Genomic DNA, 19,992 nt, shown 5'->3' on the forward strand with positions numbered 1-19,992 from the left:
TGTATGCAGTTTTGGGTTAGGGTTACTAAAATGACATTGTGATATTTGCACCATTTTAGCCAGTTATTGTACTTCATTTTCAAATTCCAGTTAAATGTAATTGTGTGTGCCATTCCTATAGAATGTTATTATTCAAAATCCAATGGTCTTCATTGCATTTCTGTAAATACTAATAATGCACAATTATTTTGACAACAGTGCTGCATTTGAGTTATGTAGAAGTTAAAGTTTATTAGAGGCGAAAGAACCGCACACCTGTTTAGGCGAGGTGCTGGCTAGCGGAGAATATACTTTGATGAAGACAGCTTGTCTGTCGAAACGTGGTTATTCAATTATTGCATCTGAGGTCCTAATGTGCAGCTCTCCTTTTTCAAAAGTTTTTTAGAGAACATTCCTGTCTTAAGTCAAATGAATGTGACAAATGTAGTCTTACTCTGCCCCTTAGCCATTTCATAACAGGATTGTTGATAACATTATGCAATCACTGAAAATACATGATAGGGGACAGCAATATGGTGGATATGTCCAGTTATTTGCAGAAAGAAAAACAGGAAGGACGAAGACTACCACTATCCCCGGTGTGGCCTTGTAGCAGACTCCTTCTGCTAACCTTGGGGGAAAAAATATACACTTTATCCATACCACAAACAAGTACCTTCTGAAAAGAATCTCAAAGTAGGACTTCGTCCTTATTGATAGAAACGATTTGGTCCATTAAACCCCAAGTGCTTAGAGAAAATATGAATTCTCGCTTCAGCTAAGAAACTTCATTCAGTTTGGAATTCATGATTATATTAATTTGATTTACTAGCCTCCCTGTCAAACCGGCAACTGGGAATTAAGTCCAGCCACACTCACCAATAGGGTTGCACAATTCTGGTAACTTCACAGAAATCCTGGTTGGAGGATTCTAATAGGGATTTCTGGAAACGTACTAAAATGTTGCAACCCTACTCACCAACAGTAGTAAGTACTCACTGTGACAAAATCATATAAGTTCTATTGCCAACATCAACAGGTTAAGAAAGAAAAGTGGATTTATGAAACAGAGACAAGACTGAAATTAGTGATCTAGTAAAAACATACCTCTGCACTGAAGCAGCATTTAAAAGAAACGAGGCACACACACAATATACTGTTCCTCTCAAAAGGTGAGGGTTAATGTCAACTTTACCATTTAAGGCAATTAAACTTAGGTATTCTAATAAACTATGCTGGTCTCTTTTTCATAATACAAAGATAACACCCTCGTTGTCAGGAGTCGAAGCCAACCTATTACAGTGTCTGGGGTTAACACCTTATTCCCTATATAGTGCACACATTTTGGTCACAAGTAGTGCACTATGAAGGGAATAGGGCTCCATTTCAGAAGCAGCCGATGTCTGCTTCACCACAGCAGCAGTTTGTAAAATAACATATAAGACATGAAATCAACAAATACAACCCTGGTCGGAACAGATGACCATGACTGGCAGCTTTGAACCGACGATGGTAACAACTGGACAAGACAGCCAACCAGGGCAGACTAGGTTTGTGTGCATGGCTAGCTAATGTTAGCATGGACGGTGGGAGGGATGAGGGTGGGTGAACCACTGGTTTGGCAACAAAGAGGTAGGGTGGTTACTGTACTGTCGTCACATCATACAAGACCTGGGTTAAAAAAGTGTTTGTTTTCTTTCAAACACTTGAGCTGGGCTTGATTAAGAAAGCTAAGACTATTTGAACCCAGGTGTACATCATACCAGTGTTAAATGTGCTGTGGGGTACTTCTGACTCACTACATCATTCCGACCTGCAATGGATCAAGTATGGGACCAATTAATGCACTAAAACCACAAGATTATGTAAACCAAATGTTAAAATCGAACAGAAACAGAGAGGGGGACTCAGCATGTTCTGTTTTGCCTTCTACACGGAGGATTTTCGTGTTCAGCATGACTTGGTCCCGACGGTGTGCTCTCTAGTTCTCAGACATCTTGCGGATCATGTAGTTCAGGATGCCTCCATTGTGGAAGTACGTCAGCTCCACGTCCGTGTCGAACCTCATCCTCACCTGGAATGTTTTGCCTGTGTCGAGCTGTGACGGAAGGGAAAAGGAGAGCAGTAGGATATTAGGATTAACTGCTGTTGATGCCGTATGCTCCAGGAGTAAGCTACCCAGCTAAGTATACTTTAATTTAACACTACAAAATAATAGTAAAATATGAGCACATTACTATATACAAAGTATTGCCACAGAATCACAATATACAGTACAGAAAGTGAACAGAAACTACTAAGTTCCATTTGTTAGCTGTGTCATGAAAGGATCTAGAAACTCCTGCAAAATTGACCATATGAATGATTGGTAACCCTTCCTCAGTCCAGTATTTCCCATCCCATTTTATCACCACGCAGACCAACCTTAATGTCAACAATCATCCTGGGTGTGAGTGGCTCAGGGATGACCACGGTGTAGCGCTCGTGTCCTGTCAGCCCCAGGCTGTCTGCTGTGTCCCCAGCCAGGTACTCCAGAGGAATCACCCCCATGCCCACCAGGTTACTGCGGTGGATTCGCTCATAGCTCTCTGCCAGCACCGCCTTGATTCCCTGGGAGAGGGGCACAGAAGAGGGGTATCAGGGAGGTATCATGGGGGTATCCCTGCAGCCCACCCTCTGAGAAACTCTTAATTATACATGACTGCCATGGCATCATCCAAGTGGGTGCTTCATTTTGGTAGTAGTGAAGGAGTAGCTAGCTACCTACTTACTACAGAGTCCATGGACTGCAATGCCATAGCTAAAACTTAAATCTAAGTTATACTACGGAGAAGCCAGAAACAGTGAGACACCTTGATGAGACCGTGCTTCCTGCCTGCCTCTGGACTTTCTCTCCCAGCTTGACCACCTCCTTCAGATGACCACACAAGCCATGAACTTTCTAATGACTGTCCATCTCATGATGTTTTATTAAATGACTTGTATTTTGTGTGTGCTTTGAAGCGCTTTGAGATTATTTGAAAAGCACTATACAAGTTGAATAAATTATTCAAGAGTCTTGCTAATTGTGTCTTTTCTTTACTGTCTTTCTCATGGTGCCATCTGGTGTTTATGGCTTCTGTGTACATTGTCCCTACTTTGAATTGTATGTTTGTTCAATAACACAGCTCACCAGAATCTTATCTTGGCTAATGGAAAGTATCATACAGTCAACGGCATTCAAATCCCTTTTTTCCATACATTCTTCTAATCTACAACATCATACATTATCAAAAGGTAATGTAAAAAAAGATAACGTAAATGTATAACAGATAACATATCAAAACACAGTTATGATAAGAGGAGAGACAGACCAGGAGGAAGGGACCTTTAGCGGCCCAGTCTCTCGAGCTGCCCGATCCGTACTCCTTCCCAGCCAGGATCATGAGGGGGAGGCCAGCCTGCTGGTAGCGCTCAGCAGCATCAAACACATCCAGCTGTAGAGAAACAGACAACCCAAAAATACACATTGATGCAAGTGGACAACCAGAGTACATATAACAGCTACACAACAAGGAAACTGTAATATGCAGTGAAAATACAAGAACAAACTCGAAACATACAATAAATTTAAGTTATTACATAAGCTAAAAAAAATTACTCATCTGATAATGTAATAACTTTTTACATAATCTGGTGGCTAACATTATCAGGAGATTTTTTACATTATAAGAGATTATTACAGAGATTATTATTGATAATTATTACAGGGCCTTACCGTTTCATCAGAAGGTAAGTGCAGGGTGCGCGGAGCCTGCTTGTTCAGGAACTTGTTGAAGAGACGGATGTTGGCGAACGTGCCCCGAGCCATCACAGCATCGTTGCCACGCCGAGATCCGTACGAGTTGAAGTCACGTGGGTTTAAACTGCCAGGGCAAAGGATAAAAGATTAAACCTTTGACCCTTCATATAACTTCACTCTATCATAAACATACTAAAAAACCCAGCGTTAAATTTCACACCATCTTGCGGACCAGAAACGTATACTCTGCTGGTTGGGATTATTTTCCTTCCGCATGATCCTTTCCAGCACGGTTCCACCCATGGGGGGGGGGGGGGGGTGTATTACCAGGCAAGTGCAGTACAGCTCTGCTCAGTAGTATGAAAAAGACTATTAGTAATGTGAAATAGTGACTGCCTCCCATCTCTCACCCTCTGCTGGTCAGGTATCGTGCTGCAGGACTGTTTCGGGCGATGTTCCCAGCAGGAGAGATGTGGTCTGTGGTCACAGAGTCACCGAAGTTCAGCAGCACGTAGGCGTTAGTTATGGACTTGGGGGTCTGTAGTTCCTTGGTCTGAATAAATCACCGAAAGGTTAAGGGGGTAGTTCCGCGGAATTGCATGAATGACAATGACTTTATAATATTAGCAGTTGGTAAAAGTGTCTAGTTGTGGATTGCAGTCTCTCCTTGTCCATAGACTACTTGGAAACAAATATATAAATATGTACTTTCTCTGAACTATCCCTTTAACGAAACCTGAAAGCCGATGGGAAAGAACTCAGACATTACAATGACAGCATTAGGTTAGTGTGTTGTACCAGTCCATCGAAGAAGGGTGGAGACTTGATGTAGGTGGACTTGGGGTCCCAGGTGTACAGCTTGTCTGAGGGGGCGTTGAGGGCGTTCCAGCGTTCATTCACTTTCTGACAGGGCGGAGCAAGGTAGAACAGTCCAATATCAAAACTACAAAGACAACAGCTCTTTACACTAATGTACTAACCAATACCTTGAAAAAGTAACCTATTGACACACATTTTTACACTTTATGGCCTTCTAGAGGCTGAAATGTTGAGGCATTACTTAACCCCTCCCCACTAATCAACTTGTCTACACAATCAAACCAGGGGAAAAATCATATAAAATTAATATCCAAAGAGTTTAGTTGACCTCAATCTTCTCATAAACCTCTTTGAACATAGCAGGAATGACAAACTGTCTCTCCACAGCCTGGATCTCCTCCCGTGTGGGCCAGATGTCCCTGAGGAAAACCTCCTTCCCTTTGTTGTTCAGAGCTACACCATGAAACCAGAGGCGGCGAGAGAGAAACAACAGAAACCAGTATCAGCACCGACAGCCCAATCTGCTGAAACATCTTGAGAGCTCCAGGAACAGTGTATGTGTGAACCAGTGAAGGCTGGTGTCACCTTAAAATTGGAGGATTTGGCTCATTGTAATGGGTGGAATTGAATGAATGGAACGGTATCCCCTCGATTCATTTAATTCCACCCATTACAGCCTCCACTGGTGTGAATGCTATATAGAAAAACTACAGAACGATTGCCAATTCACGGCGTTGGTTTGAGGACACTCACCAATGGGCTCTGTATCAAAGTCAATCCTCACGGTTCCGGCGATAGCGTAGGCAATGACCAGCGGGGGAGAGGCCAGGTAATTGGCTCGTGTGTTGGGGTGGACACGCCCCTCAAAGTTCCTGTTACCTGATAGGATCCCAGCGGCTACCAGATCTCCCTGAAGGTAGAGGAACGTGTGAGGAGCTGTAGCCATTGACCATGCAGGGTCGTGTTCATTAGGCACCCAAAAGAAGAAAACGGACTGAAACAGGGGGATTAAATGGACCACCCCCCCAAAAAATTATGTTTTCCATTGCATGCCCTAATGAACACAGCCCAGGTGTGGGTGTAAAATGTTAAAAGTCAGTAGTTACCTGAGTAATGGCCTCCACCACAGGCTCTGGGAGGGGCCCACTGTTGCCTATACATGTCATGCAGCCATAACCCACCACTTCAAACCTGACGGGGGGGGAAATAACATATACCGACAAAAAGGAAATTATAAACTGGGTGGTTCGAGCCCTGAATGCTGATTGGCTGAAAGCCATGGTATATCATGGGTATGATAAAAAAAAGTATAATGTTGGTAAGCAGTTTATAATAGCAATAAGGCACCTCAGCTGTTTGTGGTATATGGCGAATATACCACAGAGTTGCGCATAAGAAAAGCCCTTAGCCGTGGTCTACTGGCCATATACCACACCTCCTCGGGCCTTATTGCTTAAATACGTCACATACCGTCATCCTGAAATGGAGGATAAAGAAGCTAGCAAAGACTTTTGAGCTGAACCCGTCATTCTCCAGACAATTAGTCTTCAGGAAGGAGTGCCTTACCCGAGCTGGAAGAGGTAGTCCATGACGCCACTCTCCTTTAGGTAGTAGGTGACCACTCCGCTGCCGGGAGACAGGCTGGTCTTGATGTAGGGCTTCATGCTCAGACCAGCCTCGATGGCCTTCTTCGCCAGGAGACCTGAAAAGCAACGCAGAGCCAATTCAACCTTATTGACTGAGCAACTTCCCAGATATTAGTCAAATTACAGCCGCTGATAGCTGGGGTGTGTTCATTGGGGCACGAAAACGAAAACTTTGGAAACATTTTTTGTTATCTGCTGCAAAAACAACATTTATTTTTGGAGTCCAGGTAGTCCCTCTGTTTCCGTCAATTGTGTCTGCTTGGTGTCTAACGAACACAACCCAGACAGCGCAGGGTATGAGGTATGGAGCGAGGGATACGTACCAGCACCCAGCATAACAGAGGGGTTGCTGGTGTTGGTACAGCTGGTGATGGCAGCAATGACCACTGAGCCGTGGGAGAGGCTGTACTCCTTGTCATTGTATTGGAATGGAACCTTCACGTGGTGAAGCTCCGGAGTCACCTGGAAACCTTTGAAGCCTTGCTGCAATGGCACACATCCACAGAGTTAGAAAAGCTAGTGGGCTCACCTATAGCACCTATATATGACCTATAGGTTTTCTAACTCTGTGCACACCTTATACACACACATGCAAATATAAAAAGGGAAGGACTTGAGATAACAGGATGCTATTAGCATGTAGATACCAAAAAAGTCAGTGTTAAGCAGGTGTCGTCATTACCTTAGCTGCCAGGCAGGCCTCAAAGTCAGTCTTCATGTCCGACACAGCCACCCTGTCCTGAGGCCTCTTGGGACCACTGCAGCACGGAACCACAGTGCTCAGGTCCAGCTCATGCACCTGCATAGGATGGAGTGAGGAGGCGGCACAGAGGGAAAATCACAATGAGACCGAAAGCAAAAGGAGCAGATTAAAAGGGAGACATGCCAATTATTTTACAAATACATTCCAGTCATACACTTGTCAAATCATTTTCAAAACTGAATGACTTCCAAAAGTCACCATAGCTAGTCAAGCATGCCTGACAATCTTTAATCAAATGCATCCAGAAACTATAAGTCCTAATTTCTAAATGACTAAAGGTGTTTGAAAAGGATCCACTGTGGAATAGAGTACCTGGGTGAAGTCAGGATCCTGGGAGGAGTTGCTGTAGTCTCTGAACATGGCTACTGCTTTCAGATACCTGGTGATGTAATCCAGTTTCTCAGCATCTCTCCCTGGGCAGAGTGAGCAGGGGAAAGAGGAATGAGGAAAGAAAATGAAGAATCCAGACATGAAGTAAATTAGACTTTGCCAGTTACATCTACAGTTCCCTCAGGATTTTAATACTACTATTATCATCCCCGTTTTACATTTAAAATGTATTCAGAAAGATTTTTGCCATTACAAAAGGAGAAAAATTACTCCGCTAAGTAGGTGGTGTAACATTCAAAGGCTGTTTGAAAGTTTGCAATTTAAAAAGAGGCCAATGTAATATCTGTATTGCTTTCCATCGGAATCAGAAACACCCATTGTAAATATAGACAAGTGCTGCTCATGTGCATTGGTGTGGATATCTCACCTGTCTGCTCCAGGTACTGAAGACTGATGTGGTCTACAGGGAAAAAAGCTGCAGTGGCGCCGTACTCTGGGCACATGTTGGCGATGGTGGCTCGATCGGCTATGGACAGCTGTGCCACACCTGGCCCGAAGAACTCCACAAACTTCCCCACAACACCGACCTGGCGCAGGTGCTGTGTGCACAGAGGGAGAGAATGGGACACTCAGACAAACAGTGTTTCTATGTGACATACACTGGTGAAATGAAATTGCTGCCACTGTTAATCTACAACTAATCTAGTCAATACAACTTTATTTATCCCCTTATCAAATCAACACAATTCTCCAAACCAATAGCATTGATAGGGCTACTTTGCTGAATCATTTCATGCCTTGAGCTACATTGATTAGACAGATTTGTCCAAAAAAGATGTCCATTGATAAAACAGTGGCAGTCGTGGAACCGCGTAACCAGTTACCTTAGTGACGGTGAGGACGATGTCGGTTGAGGTGATGAACTTGTTGGGGGTGCCCTGTAGCCTGTAGCCGATGACTTCGGGGAGCACCATGCTGATTGGCTGGCCCAGCATGACGGCCTCCGCCTCGATCCCGCCCACACCTACAACAAACATGTTCGACAGGATTTATTCCAGCTCTGGGCACATTCCAGTAGCATGGCTAGATAGCTCATATTTTCTCAACTACATTTTGGGGTTTGGTTTATTGGTAGCTAAGTACTGCCCACTTGGGGGGGGGGGGAACTCCAGTAATTTGTAAATGCAGTAATTGTGTAATTTGGGTGAACTATCCCTTTAACATCATTAGCAATGATTTGAGTCAATCCCATTTATCTTTTTAACAGTATACATAATCCAATCTAGTAATTACCCCAGCCCAGCACGCCCAGGCCGTCGATCATGGTGGTGTGGGAGTCGGTGCCCACCAGGCTGTCAGGGTAGTAGTAGCCGTCCTGGTCAAACACCACCCTGGCCAGGTACTCCAGGTTGACCTGGTGCACTATCCCCGAACCGGGGGGAATGATACGCATGTTCTGGAACGCTTTGGAGCCCCACTGTGGAACGGGAGGGAGATCAAGATCAATAGTTTAGAGAGGCTTGTGGGTTTTATACATGATATTGTTATTGCTATGATTGAAAGAGGGCCATGTGTGTTATAAATTGTGTGGCCTTTATGAAAGGCTTATGAGTTAAACTACAGGTTTTGAATGGTGGACAAAGGGTTTGGATACCTTTAAGAACTCAAATCGCTCTCTGTTTCTGTCAAACTCCAAGTCCTGGTTTTTCTGGAGGCTGTCAGACCTGGGAAAAGAAAAATGTCAATTGACTCAATCTGCATTTCTTAAAAACACATCCGTCGTAATCAGTTCTCAAAAGTAAAACATCTAGGAAAGGAGTTGAGGAGTATTTCAGCAATCAAGATATGTAACTTTCAGAATACAGAAATCTGGCCCGCTGGATGAGTTTTGCATCATATGATGCAAAATGCATCATTGGGGCCTGATTTCTGTATTTTGAAAGTTACAGTACATATCTTGAAAACTTGATTGCTGACATGCTAAACATTTTGGAACTATATCAACAATTGACTACTGAAACAAATACCAAAATAAAACTCTAGCCAAAAGCTTTCTTTTAAGTTCCAGGTGAAAATTACACAAATGTCATAATGTACATCTCCTAATATGTTTACTTGAAAGTAGAATGAGCACAAAATTACAAATCTGTAAGAAACAGTGTATCAGCGTTGGGAATTTGGAATATTTTGCTTTATAGGTTTATACCTCTCGGGACAAAATAGCAGTTAATATTTGCAACAATGTCAGCTTGGAGACTCAGCATGGTCACAATGTAGGTGTCATTATTTCAGCGTTATGCAACATTATGACGACTGGTGGTCGACAGAAATGTCGAAATCTACAGGCTCTACTAAGTCTCTTAAGAGCAAAGTCCAACAAACAAGCTCACCCTACAGAACATTCCACTGTGATTACACATCAGCCTGTGTTTGCTTCATAAATATGTAGTAAAAAGGTATAATCATTTCTCCAGCAATTAGCCTGTGTAGCAGTACTTCACTGAAATTACCAGTATTCATAAACTTCTAATTCACAACAATTCCTCCTGAATGGAAATTCACTTAATTATGATGTTCAGCCCTACTTGTATTGACCCCCCCCACACACACACAGATCTGACCCCCCAGACTTACTTCCTGTTGAAGTCCACCTGGATGGAATGATCAATGACAAGGTCCGCTGGACAGACTGGGTTGATCTTCTCTGGATCTCCACCCAGCTTCTTCACAGCGTCGCGCATCGCAGCAAAGTCCACTACTGCAGGCACTCCACTGCAAGAGGAAAGAGAGACAGGACATAAGTTATAATATAAATCCATTCACTATTCAAAGCAACCCCTTTAAAAAGGGAAAGAAAAGCCACCTCAATTTGGATACCTGCCCATCAGCTTTTCCCAGTTTACAATACAGATATTACCACGGCATATTTTACCATGAAAGATTTCTCATGAGCACACCTGCAGAATTGATACACCATGTGGTCTAACTCACGTGAAATCCTGCAGGATGACCCTGGCAGGTCTGAACGGCACCTCTACGCTTTGAGTCTGGGTCTGTTTCCAGTTCAGGATGCTCTCCACGTCTGACCGCTTCACCAGGAACCCATCACAGTTCCTCACAGCCGACTCAAGCAGCACACGGATGGAGAATGGCAGGCGGTCTGTAGGAGGAGGGAAGCATTTCATATCAACCATCAGGGTTGAAGTACAAAAATAGTGACAGTGCAATTAACTGAAATGTAATTCATGAATCAGAATAAATCTAGTTTGAGCATTTACTCAAATTAACTAAATGTCAGTACATTTCCTGAATTTAGCCTAGTACACCAACCATGCTCACCAACAATTGCCAAAGGGGTTATGGTACTTTGATATCCTACCATATCTGGGGTCTCCAAGCTTTGAGAGGTTGTAGAACTTGTGGTCGGGGTTGTTTGGGTCCAGAGCCTCAACTATGTGTGCAAAAGGATTACTCATGGCTGTAGACTTTCTCCCTCTCTCACACATACACCTGGGGTTACCTGGAGGAAACAATTCAAGGTTCAGCGTCAAAAACTAAAACAGTTGCAACTTCTTAGGGATTGACATTCAGGGTTGCCCTATTGCCCAGTACAAGTGACCTGAGCAGTCACGAAAGTTGAGCCTGCTCTGTGGTTGCCCCATTGCGCAGGTACTTTGTAATTTAAAAAATTTAAAATTAAACATAACAACCAAATGCAAAGAATTCCAGTATTCTGGAATTTTCTGGTTCCTCCCCTGTGTGTAGGTGAAAATCGCTACTTACTGCCTTCTATCTTTTTACGGGAGAATCTGTTAGGTCAAGGAAGTTTCAGCACGGACAGACAGGGAAGTACGATTCCAGCTAAATTCTGGGTATAACAGACCTGTGAATTAGCCTAGTACGGTGTTCCAAAATACAATATTTCTGGAATACTACTATCCTCCGCTGCGTATTAAATTAGGCTAATCACTCAATAAGTGGAAAAAACTTGAGCATTGTTCAAACTGTGGTTTGAACTAATTCACTACCAATCCCTATCTAACATCCTTTTTATACTCAGGAAAGTGCAACCAAATAGCCTACAAATCGGGCTTGATAGGAATAGGCTAGAAGTATTAGCATAAGCCTATTGCCTAAAAATGAAGATTCTCTGCCAAGATTGAACAGACAGTGAAATCCGCAAACAACATCAGCCTCTATGAATGTGTAATCAGATGTTTGTGATGTAAGGGTACCCAAGGTTAATACGTGTCCCCATATGTATCTGTGTCAAAGGGGACCTCTGATAAGAAAGTGCATCTTTGTAGCACCCTTGTGACTTTGAGGACAAATGGAATTGAAGGGAAAGTTTAAAAAAACAGTCGACTCATGATGACCTAAGAAAGCCTTGTGCAGCAATGTACTCTCGCAACTTTCCAAGTACTGCCCTGTTACAGTATCCATTAACAAACACCCAGATGTTGAAATATAACTCTACATTCTCCATTGTCCCGGGGAATACATTTTCTCAAGTAAGCGTATGTTAAATGTTCGTGTACATGTTAAAGTTGTTAACTAAATGGTTAGCCCAAGATATATCCTAGTAGTGTCTGGAACAGGTCATTTGTATTATATTAGAATGGGAAATAGAATGAGATTATATTACGGGTTGGATTTTACAGGGGGATGTTAGGCCTGTTATTTGTTACACGATATCTAAGACCGTCATACTAGACTGAGAAGTTGATAAAGCTAGCTTTGAGGCAATCAGGAAATAGTATCCGACTAAACTCAACTTCAAGATAGTAGACTAACCCATCGGGACCAAGACTGGGTCCTGAACTGACAGTCTCCCACACCAGACACTGCTAACAACAGGCTGTGTGCGGTCCTAGTGTTAAACAAGATAACAGAGAGAGCGAGAGAGACATTTAGGGATTTCTAACAGCGGCTAACTATAACTATACCTACGCCTGGCTAAACGAGTTAGTTACTGGAGCTAGCTGGCTAGCGTATCTTGCTAGCTTTGAATAGCAATCAACGTCACCGGTTACTAACCAGTTATGCTGAGTCACAGCACTTGCCCTTAATAACTTAAATACAGTAAATTTACTTTGAAAGCATGGTGAAGATTACAAATATTTGCAAAAAACAGTCACACATACCACTTCTTCTCTTTACAGTTGAAGCGAAGCTAATGTTTATTTTTATTTTTTTGTTCTGGTAGCTAGCTAGTCGGACCCAATGACGTATATAAATCCTGAATTGCTAACGCTATGTATTGGCCATTGAGAGGCTTTGAAGGCACCGGTCGGTCATATGACACTCCCAAGTAGGAGCAGTCCGCCATAAGAATTAATGAATGGAATTCTACACTATTTCAATTCAATGTTTCAACGACAAAATTACATGTATTTAAGTAATTTTTTTTTGTAGTGGGGACAGGAACATTAGTACTCTCTAAAAAATACTTTAAGGGAAATGTTTTATATATTTGTAATATTTAATTTTTTATGTTTAGCTTACATATGCATTAAAGTGTCTGTAATAAAATAAACGTGTCAAAAATGAATGTAGACATTAATAAATGCATTTCTAGGAAGAGTACCAAGATGGCTTCAATACAGCACCCCCTGATAGTCATCCAGGGTTTATGTGCATCATTGGTTGGACCACCTTAGCAATTGCTTCTGTGTGCGTAATTTTAAAAACATTATTATTATTTAACCTTTATTTAACTAGTCAAGTCAGTTAAGAACAAATTCTTATTTACAATGACTGCCTACCAAAAAGCAAAAGGTCTCCTGTGGGGACGGGGGCTGGGATTCAAAATAAAAATATAGGACAAAACACACATCAAGACAAGAGAGACACCACAACACTACATAAAGAGACCTAAGATAACAACATAGCATGGCAGCACACATGACAGCACAACATGGTAGCAACACCACATGACAACAACATGGTAGCAGCACAACATGGTAGCAGCACAAAACATGGTACAAAAATGATTGGGCAGAGACAACAGCGCAAAGGCAAGAAGGTAGAGACAACAATACATCACGCAAAGCAGCCACAGCTGTCAGTAAGAGTGTCCATGATTGAGTCTTTGAATGAAGAGATCAAGATACAAATGTCTAGTTTGAGTGTTTTTTGCAGCTTGTTCCAGTGATATTGTAAAATATGCAGAATCACCAAGATTAGGAGTCCAAGCCAATGATGTATATAAACCCTGCATGCTAATGCTATGTGTTGGCCATTGAGTGGCTTTGAAGCCACCGGTCGCCCATATTGGCACTCCCCAGTAGGCGCAGTTCTCTATAGGAATGAGTGGAATTCTACAGTATTTCAATTAAATGTATTTAAGTATGTTGATGCTGTAGTTGAGAGAGTAACATTAGTAATCTCTAACAATGATACTTTAGGAAAATATATATATGATTTTTTTTATTGTTTAGCTCACATAATATAACGCAAAAGTATGCATTATGGTGTTTGTAATATAATAAATGTGTCAAAAACTAATGTAGACATTAATATATGCATTTCTATATTTTCCAAAATATATTTTACAACGGTGGGGGAGTTGGCTTCAACACAGCTCCCCCCCCCCAACAGTCATCTAGTGTATATATGAATCATTGGTCCAAAGCTCCAAGACCTAAGTCCACTTTGATAAGTCCTAGCAGTCAGGGAGTGAGTGACTGACATTTTTTTTCTTCTTCTGAATGGTTAATAATATGGTTGATAACATCTTCTTCAAATAATGTTGACAGGGAGGTGTTTTTTCTGACCTATCACTGCTTAGAATCCAATACATGTGAATGTGTAAACAAGCCTAAACACTACTGATTCTTCATTAATGTGTGTAAAAAAAGCCATCCTGCTCCCCTCCTCTCTACCTACATTTCCCTCACAGTCCCTTCAGTTTCCCTTGAGTGCCGTTAGTTTGGCTGTTTAGCCTACCTTAGTTATCCATCACCCTTCATAGCCCTGCCATTCCCAACCAATCAGAGCACATGGAAAGGCGCATCTGGACACTGCACCCACCCACTCAGGTCAGTGTTATCGTTGTCCGAAGAAAGAAGACACACATTTCTGAGGACTATTTGTATTGTGGACAGTAACAAGAATACCTGAAAGTGGTGGGTGCATCAAATTCATTCGGAGTAACACAAGTACTATTCCACCAAGATTCACTCCCAGTCAAGATTCATGTTATATGATGAAAAGTGTGTGTGTGTGTGTGTGTGTTGATGAAGAGGAAAAGGAAATAAATCCGTAAAAAGAGAAGCATCAGCATTGTTCTGACTGGACATCCTGTGGAGGGTCAGAACCCAAATCACAGTCAGCATAATTGTACTAGTGGGTGAGGGCATTCACAGCCAACCGCTCAGATGGGTGAGGGCACACCAGCCAACCATTTTTATAATGTGCATTAAAAGATTATAGGTCACCTTTATAGCTTGATAGCTATTGTCTGACAGAATTTGTTACCTACACAATACACAATAGATTGTATCATATCATATGGTAGGTCTAACAACCATTTAAAAACACAACAGAACAGTGCTGTGTATCACTTCATCTTTAATGCCACAAGATAAAGATTTAAACTAACTTTTCAAATAGATAATTGGACACTCTATGAGGAAACAATCCATTTCTCAACCATGCTTGTCATGATAATTCCACGTTGTCACTCTCACTCTCTGAGTTAGGACTTTTCAATGGTCATTTTGACAGATCGGTCAGTACACTGGTAATTTGATATCTCATAGGCCTAAATAAGCGCTTTTCTTGCCAAAGGAACATATGTAACATACAAGTAATGACAAAATGACGTTTGAGTGTGACATGGAATTATTTACTTTTGCAAAACATCTTCATTCACCATTCAAATGGAATATCTTCCCTTCATTTCTTTAATGATAAGGGAAATTCCCCATGTCCATAGAAAATCATAACAAAAAGTATCCCATTTTCATTTTAACAAATAACATGTTGACAATATATTTACAACTGGTGCTAGCTTGCTTGAACTAATCATCTATCGCTAGAATTAATGATTTGCTCATCTTGATACGTCTTCAGATCAGTTATATAGGTAGCACTATTAAGGAGGGTTCAACGATGGAGCTCCTTCCTCCTTTTGCTGCCTTCCCTGATCCTCTGCATCCTATAGGTCTTCTTAGCCTGCGCTCTCTCTTTCCCCAGAACCTCAGTGTCATCCAGGATCGTCAGGCTTGGGATCTGACTGATCACATACTGCCTGTGTGGGCCAGAGGAGGAACAGATTGGTAATTTCAGTGCTTTGAATGACATCATTGTGTTGCAGTTTGAGTTTAAATTACATCAGTGCTGGAATAATGTCAGAACACGCTGATGAGGGGCAGGAAGACAAATATGGTATATAGGCTAATATTTGACAGCACTGAAAATGATTTGACAGTGTGTCACGCTGTACATTAGCTTACGACTGATTTGTGATTTTTGCGGCCTCCCGAGTGGCACAGCGGTCTAAGGCACTGCATCTCAGTGCTAGAGGCGTCACTACAGACCCTGGTTCGACCCCGGGCGGTATCGCAACCGGCCGTGATCGGGCTCTGCACAATTGGCTCAGTGTTGTCCGGCTTAGGGGAGGGTTTGGCTGGGGTAGGCCGTCATTGTAAAGAATAATTTGTTCTTAACTTACTTGCCTAGTTAAATAAAGGTTCAATCTTTTTTAAATTAAGCTGCCATGGATCGGGGACAAAATACATCACAGCAAGATGTCAATCACACAACATCTGATTCCTTCAGGCACCGACTCTGTAACTTCTTTAGAGTTATAGAACCATATCCTGCTCCTATTACCGTGTCACAATACATCATTGTCATCTAATTTTTTTTTTTATACACAGCTGCAGCTTTAGTGTATCAGCTGTGTTCACTCAAGCTCACCTGTAGTCTATGTACTGGGGCAGACTCCCTCCATTGAAGTAGCTGGGTGCTGCCTCGTTGTTCATCATGCTGAGGATCCTAAATGAAGTAGAAATATCCAGAGGTCGGACAACGACACTTAAAATGGTCTTTGTGGTATGGTGTCATGTTTTTGTACATTGTATTACCATGCCACTACCATGCTCTACAATGTTGCACCATACTGAACCCCAAAGAAATTGGCTTTAACAGAAACAAAATGACACCCAAGCAAACACACGCACACACTCACACACACACACTCACATACACAATGCCCTCAGTGAAAGCCATTCTTACTTAATGTTGGGAAACTTGCGGTGGATCTCCTCCACGAAGATGGGCAGGTTGCTGATCTTGTTCTTGTTGATCCACACGGTGGTGACGCTTGGCATGTAGGGGAACTTGACGTGGGACGAGTAGCTGTTGCAGTCCAGGATCAGAGTGCTGAGCTGCTCCAGTTCACCCAGGAGAGCTGGGCTCCGTTGGCAGCGGAGTGAAGGAGAGATCGTTTGTGTGAATGTGCGTCGTGTACATATCATTCCATTTAAATTCCAGTCAATTCAGAAAATGAAACACATTCAAATTCTCCTTATTGAAAATCATTTGACGAGAACTGGAATTGGAATTTCAGTATACTTCCTAAATTGACTGGAATTTACATGGAACTGACCCCAACCCTGTTGCATGTCTCGTATTTCTTTGTGTCAGAGAGAGATGTGTTTGTGTTGCTTGTGTATGTATGTGTCTTCAACAGTGTAGTTTTCCATCTCTGGTGAGTGTATGTACATGACTACAAGTGTGTGTGTGTGTGACGACTGCGTGTAATATGTGTCCATGTGTGTATATACTGTCTGTGTACAGGGCTCATAACAGAAGGATACTCCTCCAGCAGGTTGTAGCTGAGGTCCAACACTTCCAGGGTGTGTTGCTGGGCTAGTATGACTTCGTAGGGGATCTCTAGCAAGCCCTGGTAGGCAAAGGAGAGACTCCGAAGCCCCAGCACTGGGCCTGGCTGACCGGGCTGGCTATACTGGCCTGGTGCAGCAGGCGGCCCCTCTGTCTCCATGGCTAAGAAGCCGAGCTACAGCCTCCGAACACCTCACTCTTCGGTGCCAACTAGCCAGATTACCAGGGTATTCAGATACATGGCGCCGTAATCCCTGAAATCCACCCTCAAATCAAAACAACAAGGGCATAATGGTTTAGTTATTGAGAGTACTTACTACCAAAAACCCTTTTCTAGGAGTTAAACATAAACAAGAAGCCAAAATGCTCATTCCGGACCCAAATGTTTTCTGAATAGTACAGGTCATATAACTGACTTACAAAATAGTTATTACCCAGGCAAACCTGGGTTAAAATACTATTTGAAATCGTTCAAATACTTTCCGCGTTTGCTTCAGCCTGCCTGGAGTGCCATGTGGTTGGGGTTTGCACTTTTAGGAGATTTCTATTGGTTCCATTGCAACAGGCAAGCTCAATCAAGTACAGCTAAAGTATTTGAAATGATTTCAATTTGTATTTAGTCCCTGATCAGCGGGATTGAATGCAAAGCAGCAGCTGCAGTAGCCCTTCAGGACCATCATTGAATACCTCAACAATTTCCCCTAATCTTTCACCTTTGAGACATGTTGGTACATCTTGAACTTTGGAATGTTGACATGAGTGAAGAACAGCATCGGTCAAAAAACTACACTAACAGAATCCAAACATGTTCTGGCTAGAGGAATACAATACAGTACTTTACCATCACCGAGGTGATTCAGTTTTCATTCAGTTCACCTAATGACCTTTATTTGTAGCATACAGTAGGTCAACAGCAGTGCCTGTTCTCATGTGCTATTATAGTCATTTCATCCTTAGATCCAGGCTGAGGTATTGGAGGTCAAAAAACACTATGAATGATCCACTGTGTTAGTTAGAAAACCAGACCAAATGCCTGTGCATGTAATTTACTCAGCGGCAGGTATCCTAGTGATTAAGAGCCTTGTGCCAGTAAACAAAAAGTTGCTGGTTTGAATACCCAAGCCAACTAGGTGAAAAATCTGTCAATGTGCCCTTGAGCAAGGCAATTAACCCTATTTTCTCCTGTAAATTGCTCTGGATAAGAGCGTCCGGTAAAACTTTTTGCATTTAATGTCAACTGAAGATAATCAAGGCATAATCCACCTGGTTCTACAAACATCTATAAATCTTGCCATCGAAAATATCATATAAAAAAAAATATGCTTGTATGGTCAGCAACTCTTTAAAAAAACAATCTACATCGCTCAAGGATAATACGAAGAAAGCAGAGCTGTCTCTTAAACTTGTCAGAGATACATAGGACCATTAATATTAAACAGGTCAACTTAAAACAGACAAACAACTTAAAACAGCATTCAAAAACAAATCATACAGCACATTATAAACATATCTATTAACAAACAATCATTCATTTGACCCAACTCACCAAGATGTGTAGTGAGGTGGTTCAGGCAGGTCTACCAGCTGAGATGCAGTCTGCTTACTGTACATAAAAGGCACTCATTCATGGGACAGCTCTGGATCACAAGATCTAGATAATCACATTGGCCATTAACCCCCTCCTCTCCACAGGTTCTCCCAAAGGCTAAGACCCAGGCCACGTTGCTGATAGAAATAGTAATGAATAGAGCTGACATGATTCCTTGTTCCACCTGTCAGAGAGGCATTTTCATTCTACATAATTTATTTCTATCTGATATTTCCACAACGTACAGTTATTCCCAAACAAAGTAAAAATCCTTCATATAGCTATTCCTCAAAGGACAAAGCACTCCATTGACAAAGGGTTAGTAAATGTTGAACAGTTTTATTACACAAAATAAAATGTAAATGTAAAAAGTCATGAGAAATTCTTCCATCTTTGTTTACAAACACACATTATATTAACCTACAAAATGATTAATCTGTTATAATAGGAAAATTAAAGGCACTTTCTGAAAAGTAACATATTTTCACCACATTGGCACTGGCATGTGTTTGGCCACTGCCATAACGCCTATGATGGCTGTTGTCAGGGAGAGTACTTCATATCCCATACAAAACATGATAATACTGCTTTTAGTCTCTTTTCAGAATGGCCTACCTTGCAAAATACTTTTGGAGCACAAACTCTTACATAAACTCTTCTGCAATTTATCACAATAACCAGACAACACTGAGATGAAATACTTTAGAACACTATAGATACTGCACATTTCCCTTGAAATAAGAAATGTAACATTTAACAGTAATAATACTGGCTAAAATAACACTGAAAATGTAATGGTTATGTTACCTATATATGCACGCGCATACACACACACACGTTAATAAGATAGGCCAGGGTTTCCCAAACTCGGTGCTGGGGCCCACCCTGGGTGCATGTTTTTGTCTTTGCCTTAGTACTACACACCTGATTCAAATAATCATAGCTTGATGATGAGTTGGTTATTTGAATCAGATGTGTAGCGCTAGGGCAAAAAAATTAAACGTGCAACTGGGGGGGGCAGGACCGAGTTTGGGAACCCTGATATAGGCTATATGTTTACTATATACTGAGTATCCAAACATTAGGAACACCTTTCTAATATTGAGTTGCACCCTCCCTTTTGCCCTGAGAACAGCCTCAATTCGCCGGGGCATGGACTCTACAAGGTGTTGAAAGCATTCCACAGGGATGCTGGCCCATGTTGACTCCAATGATTCCCACAGTTGTGTCAAGT

General features: G+C 42.0%; 2 protein-coding genes across 8 annotated transcripts; both read right to left on the reverse strand.

The window, feature by feature from the left end:
* Positions 1 to 205: 205 nt before the first annotated feature.
* aco1 (aconitase 1, soluble) lies at positions 206 to 12,583 on the reverse strand. 4 transcript variants are annotated; one of them, XM_038995975.1, is made up of 21 exons: positions 12,463 to 12,583; positions 10,698 to 10,838; positions 10,310 to 10,478; positions 9,953 to 10,090; positions 8,973 to 9,042; positions 8,612 to 8,795; positions 8,203 to 8,342; positions 7,746 to 7,917; positions 7,301 to 7,401; positions 6,908 to 7,024; positions 6,549 to 6,708; positions 6,146 to 6,281; positions 5,686 to 5,770; positions 5,333 to 5,489; positions 4,908 to 5,032; positions 4,559 to 4,663; positions 4,171 to 4,313; positions 3,737 to 3,884; positions 3,333 to 3,455; positions 2,404 to 2,589; positions 206 to 2,077 (listed from the first exon to the last, which is right to left on the reverse strand). In XM_038995975.1, the coding sequence occupies exons 2-21, from the start codon at positions 10,822 to 10,824 to the stop codon at positions 1,961 to 1,963; spliced, it is 2,703 nt and encodes a 900-aa protein (XP_038851903.1). In that variant the 5' UTR covers positions 10,825 to 10,838; positions 12,463 to 12,583; the 3' UTR covers positions 206 to 1,960. The 4 variants fall into 4 exon arrangements, with proteins under 4 accessions (XP_038851903.1, XP_038851905.1, XP_038851904.1 ...); XM_038995977.1 differs by having other exon boundaries at positions 10,698 to 10,828; positions 12,463 to 12,567; XM_038995976.1 differs by lacking the exon at positions 12,463 to 12,583 and adding an exon at positions 11,102 to 11,446 and having other exon boundaries at positions 10,698 to 10,828.
* Positions 12,584 to 14,870: 2,287 nt separating this feature from the next.
* Positions 14,871 to 18,827, reverse strand: LOC120049651 (U2 small nuclear ribonucleoprotein A'-like). Of its 4 annotated transcripts, none has more exons than XM_038995983.1 (5): positions 18,717 to 18,827; positions 17,146 to 17,436; positions 16,562 to 16,741; positions 16,244 to 16,321; positions 14,871 to 15,572 (listed from the first exon to the last, which is right to left on the reverse strand). In XM_038995983.1, exons 2-5 carry the CDS (start codon positions 17,328 to 17,330, stop codon positions 15,428 to 15,430), a joined length of 588 nt encoding a protein of 195 aa, XP_038851911.1. In that variant the 5' UTR covers positions 17,331 to 17,436; positions 18,717 to 18,827; the 3' UTR covers positions 14,871 to 15,427. The 4 variants fall into 4 exon arrangements, with proteins under 4 accessions (XP_038851911.1, XP_038851906.1, XP_038851908.1 ...); XM_038995978.1 differs by having other exon boundaries at positions 16,562 to 16,744; XM_038995980.1 differs by having other exon boundaries at positions 16,562 to 16,744; positions 17,146 to 17,424; positions 18,717 to 18,817.
* Positions 18,828 to 19,992: the final 1,165 nt, after the last annotated feature.

This window comes from Salvelinus namaycush, chromosome 6 (genome assembly GCF_016432855.1).
Source record: "Salvelinus namaycush isolate Seneca chromosome 6, SaNama_1.0, whole genome shotgun sequence".
Lineage (NCBI taxonomy): Eukaryota > Metazoa > Chordata > Actinopteri > Salmoniformes > Salmonidae > Salvelinus > Salvelinus namaycush.

Bases quoted from the DNA above. Each gene is read 5' to 3' on its own strand.
- aco1 (XM_038995975.1), bottom strand. From the start codon at position 10,824: ATGTGTGAGAGAGGGAGAAAGTCTACAGCCATGAGTAATCCTTTTGCA. The intron at 2,590-3,332 runs GTCTGTCTCTCC...CCCCTCTCCCAG, and splicing joins CTAAAGGTCCCTTCCTCCTG to GGAATCAAGGCGGTGCTGGC. The intron at 2,078-2,403 runs GTTGGTCTGCGT...CTTCCGTCACAG, and splicing joins GGATGATTGTTGACATTAAG to CTCGACACAGGCAAAACATT.
- LOC120049651 (XM_038995978.1), bottom strand. From the start codon at position 17,330: ATGGAGACAGAGGGGCCGCCTGCTGCACCAGGCCAGTATAGCCAGCCC. The intron at 16,745-17,145 runs GTATCCTTCTGT...CCGCTGCCAACG, and splicing joins AGCTACAACCTGCTGGAGGA to GAGCCCAGCTCTCCTGGGTG. The intron at 15,573-16,243 runs GTGAGCTTGAGT...TGGCCCACACAG, and splicing joins CCCCAGTACATAGACTACAG to GCAGTATGTGATCAGTCAGA.